The 9629-nt window shown below is 35.7% G+C and overlaps 2 protein-coding genes across 5 annotated transcripts; one reads left to right on the top strand and one right to left on the bottom strand.

Moving 5' to 3' along the window:
• The first annotated feature begins 286 nt into the window (after positions 1 to 286).
• On the top strand, positions 287 to 1165 carry LOC110810249 (oleosin Cor a 12-like). The gene has a single exon (XM_022036350.2). The coding sequence runs from the start codon at positions 371 to 373 to the stop codon at positions 764 to 766; it is 396 nt and encodes a 131-aa protein (XP_021892042.1). The 5' UTR covers positions 287 to 370; the 3' UTR covers positions 767 to 1165.
• LOC110810220 (Transducin/WD40 repeat-like superfamily protein) lies at positions 905 to 9358 on the bottom strand. Of its 4 annotated transcripts, none has more exons than XM_088214176.1 (11): positions 9166 to 9358; positions 8829 to 8929; positions 7888 to 7997; positions 7705 to 7771; positions 7121 to 7220; positions 6610 to 6726; positions 6399 to 6536; positions 6139 to 6220; positions 5734 to 5783; positions 4493 to 4681; positions 905 to 1795 (listed from the first exon to the last, which is right to left on the bottom strand). In XM_088214176.1, exons 1-10 carry the CDS (start codon positions 9232 to 9234, stop codon positions 4496 to 4498), a joined length of 1020 nt encoding a protein of 339 aa, XP_088070302.1. In that variant the 5' UTR covers positions 9235 to 9358; the 3' UTR covers positions 905 to 1795; positions 4493 to 4495. The 4 variants fall into 4 exon arrangements, with proteins under 4 accessions (XP_088070302.1, XP_088070292.1, XP_088070296.1 ...); XM_088214166.1 differs by having other exon boundaries at positions 905 to 1779; XM_088214170.1 differs by lacking the exon at positions 905 to 1795 and adding an exon at positions 2529 to 2892.
• Between the last annotated feature and the right edge of the window lie 271 nt (positions 9359 to 9629).

The following is a 9629-nucleotide window of genomic DNA, read 5'->3' as shown; positions in this document are numbered from 1 at the left end:
TATTATTTATTTACTAAAAATTAATTTTTTTGTTATTGCTATAGTAAGTATTATTTATTTGAAATTTATAATTTTATACTGGAAATAAAAATTGAAGTATAGTTTATTATTATTATTATTATTATTATTATTATTTGTTTTGTGGATTCAAGAAAATGTTTATTGTTATGAATAACTTTGCAACTGAAACTTGTTTCCCATGCAAAGCCTCCGCTCTCCATGTCACCTCCTTACGTGTCACTCTTCTCCACACCTTCATCTTCTATAAAACCACAGGACACCACCTCACCCCTCACATTCCCACTTCCCTCTCTCTCTCTATATCTGTCTCTCTCTTCTCTTTCTTCCGAAGCTGCTTACAACTTCGTCAATGGCGGAGCGTCAGCCACAGCAGGTGGTGGTGCATCCATCCCAGGTCAAGGGACAGCCCGGCGGTCTAACAGCTACCCAAATCCTTGCCGTCGTAACCCTCCTCCCCGTCGGTGGCACGTTGCTTGCACTCGCGGGGCTGACCCTTGCCGGGTCCGTCATTGGCCTACTTGTCACCACTCCGCTCTTCATCATCTTCAGTCCAGTTCTTGTCCCGGCTACCATCGTTGTCGGTCTTGCCGTTACGGCCTTCTTGGCCTCCGGCATGTTTGGCCTCACTGGGTTATCGTCCCTGTCCTGGGTCTTGAGCTGTATCCGGCAGAAAGCGCCGCAGCAGCTGGAGCAGGCGAAGAGGCGGATGCATGAAGCGGCAGCTACGGCTCAGCATAGGGGATGAAATGGGTGATACGGGCACAGAGTCATATATATATATATGTATATATATGAAGGGTACCTCGCAAATTAAGGGCACATGCATGCAGCCATTTTGGTAATAAAACATATATATGGAGAGTTTTCTTAGTTCAAGCTCTGGCTTGTGGGTTTATGGATCCATAGTACTGTTTAATGTTTTATTATGTGAATGGGTTTGAGTCGGTGGGTTTAGTTTTATGAAGGCTCAATTTGTAGAATGTAATGGGTCAGTAGTATTTTCTTTTTTATTTCTTTTGGGTTTTTTGAATTTAATTGTGTAATTTCTGTGTTTAATTATCCGTTTAATCTTAATTATGTATATACATGTTGTATTTAATTATCAGTTTTAGTTATCATTAAATGGCATTTTAGCTTTGTGTAACACTTTCTATGGTGAAAATTGCTTGGCTGGATTTGGATAGTTTGGAAAACAGTGTCGCTTTTAGAGTTGGATTTATTTAGTTCTGTGTCTTACCAAATCATATAATTAGATTTTGAAACAAAACACGTGGACGATCTATTCGTAGTTATTTATTTCTAAATTTCTGAATTATAATTTTATAATTATAATAATTTTACAGTATATGGAGATTCATCCCAAAATCTGAGCAAAATAATCTTAAAATTGTAAGGTGTAGCAGGCAATTTTGAAGATTGAATTTTGCTACATCGTCAAAAATCTCTAGATTCATTACAAACTCACTCTAAAATGGATTTTTTTTTTTTTAAATAACCAAACTGAATTTATACAGTAGTATACTCTGTATAGATATTCTTTTAGAAGCTCGCATAGGTCTTGTAAACTAATATATTTTAAAGTTTTTTAAAAACGTGTTCACGACAAAACAGAAATGTTAATAAAAAGTAAAATCGTCAGATTTTTGCCTCCGAAATGTCAGCAATTTTATAAATTCAGGAAATTAAACACAGCCGTATGACTCTAACCTTACAGAGTTAAACCGAATCCCTTCGATCAGCCATGAAACACACCCCAGCCTGGAAATATAGCAGTCTTGAAAAATCAACGTTAGATATCATACATATGGTCTTATTTGGATGATTTTATGATATTATATAATAACCACCTTAACGACAATATACCTAAATAATAAACAGAGCCACAAGTCCAGTGCATCTATATGGAAGCTATAACTACGCTTTCTGAAATTTCTCCTGATTTTACTGGTTCTTGCAAGTTACCACCTAAAAAATTTGCTTGGTTTTTTCTTTTCTTATATATATACACACACATATATGTTCGGTTGTCTCCTTTCTGAATATCCACGAGAAAAACTTAATCCAAAGAGTTTCAAATGTGTTTTCTCTTGAGATTTATTTAACCACTAGAAAGGGTTATATGAAAGAAGAGATACAAGTATAACTATCCCATCTCAAGGAGGTCTTTCAAAATTTTTCATTTCTATAGTTTTTTCTCCGTGTTTCTTATCGTCAAATAGAAAGGGTTTCTAGAGAAGATAAAGAAGAAAGGGATTTTCTTCTTCCTCTTGAGTTGAGCCTTCCAAAGAACTGGGGGTCTCAGTTATAGCAACTACTCTCCTTTCAATAAACAACTGAATCTGACAATGCATTTCAAAGCAAACCTAAGTATGATTCTGAAACTGAGCTCGAAGACTGTGTCTTATCTAAATACAAATGTCACTTGAGTTCTACACAAGGAAGACTGTTCTTTCTAAACCAATGGAGATCCAAGAACCCGAATCAGAGATTGGATCTATCATAGTGGATAATGAATCAGTTTCTTATGTTTTCCTTCTCAAAATTTATAATATATACATATATACATGAATGTATGTGAGTACAAAGGGAGTGCAACCCGTGCATAAGTTATTTACATCTCAACTAAAATATCAATTAGGCACTCCCAAGAATGTAGTGAGTGAACCCTAATTAAAAATTAAAGACCTGGAACCAAGAGTCTTTAATTCTATTAAGTCAAAAAGTTTTATTACTTCGAAAACCCTCATGTTTCTCTCTTTCCAAATTATCCAAAACGAAGTCGAAAAAGTTGTAGAGATTGCCTATCACTTTTTGGATGCCGTTTCACATTCCTAACTCCTCCCAGGAATGACCCAACTTAGACCTAAAAGCCTGTAATCAAAACCAGAGACAGTGAGCATATGGACATCAAGGAAGATATGGTTGCACGACTCTGAATTCTCCTTACACATATAACATCTGCTTACCAAGATTTTATCCCTCCTGATCAGCCTGTCCACCGTAAAAATATGTTTTCATGCAGCCTTCCATAAAAAAAAAGCTAATATAGGAGTTGCTTTTATTTTCCAGATCAGCCTTTAGGGAAAATTTTTGTTAACTACCTCACTTTTGGTCACGTGCAAGTAGAATGACTTGACTGGAGGCTTAGGCCAAACAGGCTTAGAATTTCTCCTTAGTTTTCTCTTTTTACTTAGATCCATTTACCCTTATCCTTAATGAAAGTATTTAGCTCCGGAGGCTTAGGCTTAAGCAAATTATGGTAACTCAAGTATCACAACAATCTAAGCTCTAGTGCCAAAAATGAGACCTGATTTTTGAATTTAGCCTGACTTGCAGACTTGCGTCTCTTCTTCTCCACCTTAACCCTAGCCACATCTACAAATGATTGTTTCCTTACTGCATATAATCTTCACTCTCGAAAGCATCTTCAGTTAACATGCAAGGTAACACAATGACATTTGCAACACGCCAGCAACTGTCCATCCAAGCTACTATGACACTAATTGCACGAACTTTTCCTTTTCACTCTGTACCTCTGTCCCAAAACAAGATTCTTTAGCAGAAACAAGTTTTCCAAGCTAGCTCTCCAACGTTAACAAAACTCACCACCACTTGTTAACCTCTATTCCCTCAGGGAAGATTATTCTTTGTGTATCAGCAACTTCCTCTGTTAATGCTAAAAGCTCAACCCACTGTTACAACCTAAGGTGACCAGCGGAGTTTTCCCTGCACCTTTAGTACTTCTAAACCATGAATTCATAACCTAGAAGAAACCGGTCAACCAAAGTAGGACGCAGCCAATCTCATATCGAGCAAGTGAAATGGAGAGTCTGGAAATCCCTTACCATTTCATGAGACCCTCATAGGTTAAATGATCTACCTTCAAGAAAATATTGAAAGACTTCCACTCAATGACCAAAAATCTCCTTGGGATGAGACTGGCATGAAGGAGGCTCTCCAGTAGATACACTAAGCAATTTCTCTCTCTAGAATAAGTGTCAAATTGTAGCTCTCACTAAAAAGCTAAGTTAAGTGAATTAAAACAATATATTTTAGATTTCATCAATTATTTTGGTTCCACCTCAAATTTCCCGAGAGGTCTCCACAAATTAATTAATAGATCTCAATCGTTACCTTATACTATTTTTAACATGATTTCATGTAAACCTATTTCATAAGATTTCATGTAAGTTAGGGTTTTTTTTTTTGGGGGGGGGGGAGCTGGAATAAATATCTGATTCATTAGATAAATCACTAAAAGCTTAATAGTTATAAACTTAACAAAATTAACTAATCACTTTTACCATATACTCTTGATGAAGAGAGAGAAAGAGGGGGGGTGGGAAGGGAGATTACAAAGCTAGAGCTAAGTCAAGCATACACAAAACTTTCAACCGGGCTCGGATATTTCCAAAGAATTACTAAACCCGATTCTTATTTATTATTTTTAAGTTACTAAAGAGAGACTTACGAATCATTGAGGAACATGATCAGCTTGAGCTCCAGCTTGAGTTTCCATGAAACCTGGCTCAGTAGCTGTTGACTTTTCGTTGTTTGGAATCCAGAAAGTGAGAACAGATGATGCAGCCACAAACATGGCCCTACGAGGAGCCCATTTCAAACAAGTCACTATGCCTATCTGGCTACTCCAGCTTGCCACCTGTGCAGTAGGCCAATTAACCTCATTAGTCAGCATTAGTTGTTATCATCCCAAAAATCTTATCTCCCAAGCATGCTCTGTATTCAGTGTTTTATTGATTGCTTGCGAAATTTTAGGCTTGGAAATGTAATAACAAACAGTCTTGAATTATACAGGCCCATTTGGGCTGTGTTTAGTTGCCGAAATTTTACTTAAATCTCAACCAATATGTTGAGACAGTACACCATACTCCCATTGGGTTATTTTATAAGATATTTCCATAGTGATCTTATTTTCACATGAAAATAAGATTTGAACATATATAAGCACCAATAAACATAAAAGTGTGTTTTGACTTAAGCTGGACCGTGAATGTGACGTAGGACTGGAGCCTTGGAAGAAATTGACACCAGTTGTTCTTTACTGGGTTAAGAGATTGTATACCAGGCTGGTATTTTGGACAACAATTTAAGATCCAGACTCAGAATGGAGGACTGTGACCCAAGTAATCCAGGATACTTCCATGGTTCAGGATATCGTGTGAGCCCAAGCCAGGTCCCGGACCCACTAGCCCGAGGGTGGTCCAGACTTTAACATTAATAGTCAACTATGTTAATAAGCTCTTGAGAAGCATCAGATCCTAAAGACAGTAGGTCTTTTTTTGAAGAAAACTATTGACGAGCATATTTGCAGTTCTTTTCCCAAGAAAAAAATTGGACCAAAACATTCTCCTCAGAAGAATCTAAAATAACTTTATTTGGAAGTGTACTAGTATTTTATTTTTGTAATATAAATTTCAAAATGCGTGTTTTTTTCTAATTTCGCATGACCTTTCCTGTATCCCTCATATCCAGTTCGACAAATTAATGGAATGATTAAAAGAGGCCATATGCAAAATTTAGGAAAATCAGGTAGCTAAGTGGGTATCGAGAAAGTTCGGACCTACACTTTACTGTCCAAAACAAAAAAGGTAGGAAACGACCAATATCTGGTAATAGAACAAATTTTAGTGCTTAATAGTCAATCGGTACTCTTCATAAAAATATCAAGAACTTCAGGAAATAGTTACATACCTCAGTTCGCGTGTCAATGCTCCAAGCATGCAAAGTTCCATCTCCTGAGCCTTTGACAAAAGAAACATTAGACTTAATACTGATATTGGACCAATATTAACAATTGGGGATTTGCATGTCAATAGGCTTATTTCGCACTGAACCAAAAGTGACTATCTGTAAACTAAGAGAATATGATGAAGGTTGCTTTAATGTGCAAACTTTATGGTGAGAGTTGGAACAATTTCTGACTACATTCTTGGAACTGATTCACACGAGAATAACTACATACAAGCTATATGATGTTATGCATAAACAGCTAAACTAACATCTCTTCTAAACATTTACTGCTAGTTGCACTCAATTTGGGGATAGGAGATTGAAAAGAAAATAAGTTACTACTAACAGGGCGTAAGAATTCCATACCTGAGACCACATACTTGCCATCTGGGGTAAAAGTTGCTTCCATAATTGTATTTGGAGACGGTTCCAAACTAAACCCACAGCGCTGCAAAAGTTGAAGTATTACAACTAGCTAGTTTGTGAAATGTATGAAATGCACACAAGGCACAAGACAATCTGTTTTCTAATGTCATTAAGTGGAACAGGACACAAGCTTCCACAGGTAAATGTAATCCTATGACTATTCTTCCATTCAAACAAAATTTTCAGACCATGGAACTAACCTTCTCCCCTCCATATGCATCAAGAACATAAATATTGTCATTTGTAGTTGTAAGGAGCATCGATTTGCCATCATTGCTGAATTTTATATCACAAACTTCAGCAGTATCTCCACCAACTAAAAATGTATCAAAAGGACCCTACAAAAGAGAAACAAATCAAATCACTATCTCAAAAATGCTACAACGAAAAGTAAGTGACACAGGAAAGCACCTTGTCATAGGAACGTGAATCAAATAATTTTATAGCACCCCCTTCCATTGCCACAGCAAAGACCAAACCTTGTTGATCATATGCAACTGTGGGTCTACCCCGCAACCGCAGAATTCCCTGAAAACTACAGCAGTAAGCAAATCACAACAGTGTCTAACCCTCAATTACTGAATGCAAACTATATCTAACCAAAGATAAGCCCGTGTAACCTGAATAACCACAGTGAAAATAACATGTGTGACAAGCAATACCTAGTTCTGGTGATTCATGAAATAAAGTTCTGTATTAGACAGAAAAAACCTTTGATTTATCTCTTGCCAATTCATCTTTCATAATAATAAAAATGAATATTATGATCCTAAAAGCATTTGTTGCATTGCCATATAAACACCTCAGCTTCAGTGTGCCAAGATTGATTAGAAATTTTATCCATCTATACACCTTAGCTTTTCTTTGTTCTTCCTCTAACTAATCTCAAGTGCATAGAATTCAAAACACACTGGAAACCTACCTGGCATGCATTCACACGAAGATCCCATATTCTGACGGTGTGATCAAGAGAACCAGACATGAAACTATCGTTTACAGGAGACATGCAGAGGGAGACAACCCTACAACAGACGAGAAAAGTAAAGAGAAAAGTAAATAACTGTAGCTTCCAGAAAAGGGGGAAACTTGCACATGAACTTATGACCCCTTATCTGTAGCATTTTTAGAATGAAGTAGAAGCAAAAAGGCAATTCCGTAACAATTCTTCCTCTTATATTATTAAAAAGAAGCTGTGACGACTCATATAGTGTCAAATCTATTAGTTAAATTGATAGCTGAATTACTTGCATGTGAAACAATAACCAGATTACTCAAGTATCAAAATATGCATATGACTGATCTTGCAGATAACATACAGATTCATTATAACTATGCGCTTTCCACCCATTAATTCTTATCACTCTCATTCTATGTTTCCCTTTTCATAAAAGAAGAATGAGATCGACTTATTGACATATGCATTTACGAACAACTTATATTTATTAAACAAAAATATGTGACCCGATTTCCAAATCAAAAGATTAAAGACACTTCATGGGATTCGACCTCTCTTTATGCCCCTTGAAGTAGCGAAGGCATCTATTATCGTACATTGAAAGATACCGCAATGATTCTGGCAAAAGAAACAACATAAAGGTCTTATTCATAATTTTTTTTTAGAAAGCCCTTATTCATAAAAAGGCACTCAATCATAACTCAAATCAACTACCTCATACTCCAAAAACTTACCTCCAGTAGAATCCAAATTATATCTTGACGAGCATATAACCGAGCTGGGATGATGGGTAAAGCATATTCTATCAGTGCCATGTTTCTTATGATATGTTGTCTTCAGCAACCTGAAATTGACAAAAAATTGAGAAACATAACATATCCATACATGTACATACGCATATATATATATATATAGATATATATATATATATTTACACTTCAAGTTGTTCCATTCTAGCCATCCAATTGACTAAATATATATTTAAAACACAAAAATTATATCAATAAGAAAATAGGCATGCGGAATAATATTATTCTTTAACTTCAATTCTACAATCTAAGGCTATGTTTGGAACAAAGTTCCAATAACTTCCTTTGTCAAATTCATTTGGAAATTTAAATTTAGCCAAATTATGATGTATGAATATTGAAATCCTAAAGAATTTAAAATTTTCTTTCTAAGCAATGAAAATAACCTCTCAAACATTTCAAATGGAATTGAGACAACACATGTCAATTAATAGACTTTAAAATGAATCGTTTCAATTCCATTTTGAAGTCTTACTACGTCAACCTTCACCAGTTTGGAATGATAACATAGCTAAGAGTGCAAAACTCTATTCACTAAACAAGTTAGGAAGACCATCCTAGATTCAGCATTCCCTGCATTATCTTTTCGCCTTCAGCAAGTAATGTACTTCCCAAACCTTCAGGTCATGAAAAACAAATTAACACCGAAAAGCCCAGCCAGTATCATTGGGTTTCTGTAAACTAGCATGATATTACATGTAATCGCAGAGAAGAAAACTCTTCAACCAGCAATCTACCTCTAAAACTTTCAATGAGTGAAAAATAAATTAGAACAAACGCCCTGCAAATGTCATTAGGTCTCCGAAAGGTAGCATGAAAAATTGCATAAAATCCAAGTGAAAATCCCAGAGAAAATAAGGACTCACTTAGCATTGGCGATATCATAGAACCGAACTGAATCATCCTCGCTGGCTGTGACCAGAAGATCGTCCTTACGATGAAAGTCAATTGAGTTCATCCTACCACCCTGAAAATATCTAACCCTTAAAAATCTACTTAAAGATCAAAAGAACAACAGATTAATCGAATGCTAAAACGCTGAAATAAAAAAAATTTGAAATTAGATTAAATAACGATTCCAATGCATGAGGAGTGAGATTAGAGCACTGGACGTTTTAATTCAGTGTTTCCTCCAGTTAGTGAACAGAATCCTTGAAACTTGAAGAGAGAATATCGAGAAGTTGAGAGGAAGAGAGGCCGTACGAAATCGGAGAAGATGGCTCCTATAGTCATGCTGGCCACCATATCCTCATCGAGCTCCGTCAGAGCCATCGTCACCGTCGACGGATTCTAGTGCAGATAGAAAGGGGAGAGAGCCTGGGGTTTTGTGGTTTTACGGACAAGAGAACGACATTTGATCTGTTGGTTAAAAAAGAAGAGAAGTTATATTTGTTGTTGATTATTGTAAAACCTTATTAAGTATTAGATATTATGTTTCTCTACAATAAATTCGAATACAGATCGCTTGATCAGCCTGTAAATATCTTAATTTTTATGTTTGGAATATCTTTATTTAAATATATAAATAAATTAAAAGTTGATGTATTCTAGCCATAATCTAAAATTTATTTAATTATTTATAATTTGAGTTAATATATTTAATAATTTAGATATAATGTAAGTGGTATTTTTGTAATTTTATCGATTACGGATTTCATCAAATAAGA

This window comes from Carica papaya, chromosome 1, assembly GCF_054855325.1.
Source record: "Carica papaya isolate Zhongbai chromosome 1, ASM5485532v1, whole genome shotgun sequence".
Classification (NCBI taxonomy): domain Eukaryota; kingdom Viridiplantae; phylum Streptophyta; class Magnoliopsida; order Brassicales; family Caricaceae; genus Carica; species Carica papaya.
This window is presented reverse-complemented; position numbering and strand designations above follow the sequence as displayed.

Excerpts from the sequence above, each read along its gene's own strand:
- LOC110810249 (XM_022036350.2), top strand. The coding sequence starts at position 371 with ATGGCGGAGCGTCAGCCACAGCAGGTGGTGGTGCATCCATCCCAGGTC.
- LOC110810220 (XM_088214176.1), bottom strand. The coding sequence starts at position 9,234 with ATGGCTCTGACGGAGCTCGATGAGGATATGGTGGCCAGCATGACTATA. Across the intron at positions 8,930-9,165 it reads GAGCCATCTTCTCCGATTTC|GGTGGTAGGATGAACTCAAT; the intron begins GTACGGCCTCTC and ends AGATATTTTCAG. Across the intron at positions 7,221-7,704 it reads TTCAAGGGGCATAAAGAGAG|GGTTGTCTCCCTCTGCATGT; the intron begins GTCGAATCCCAT and ends CGTCTGTTGTAG.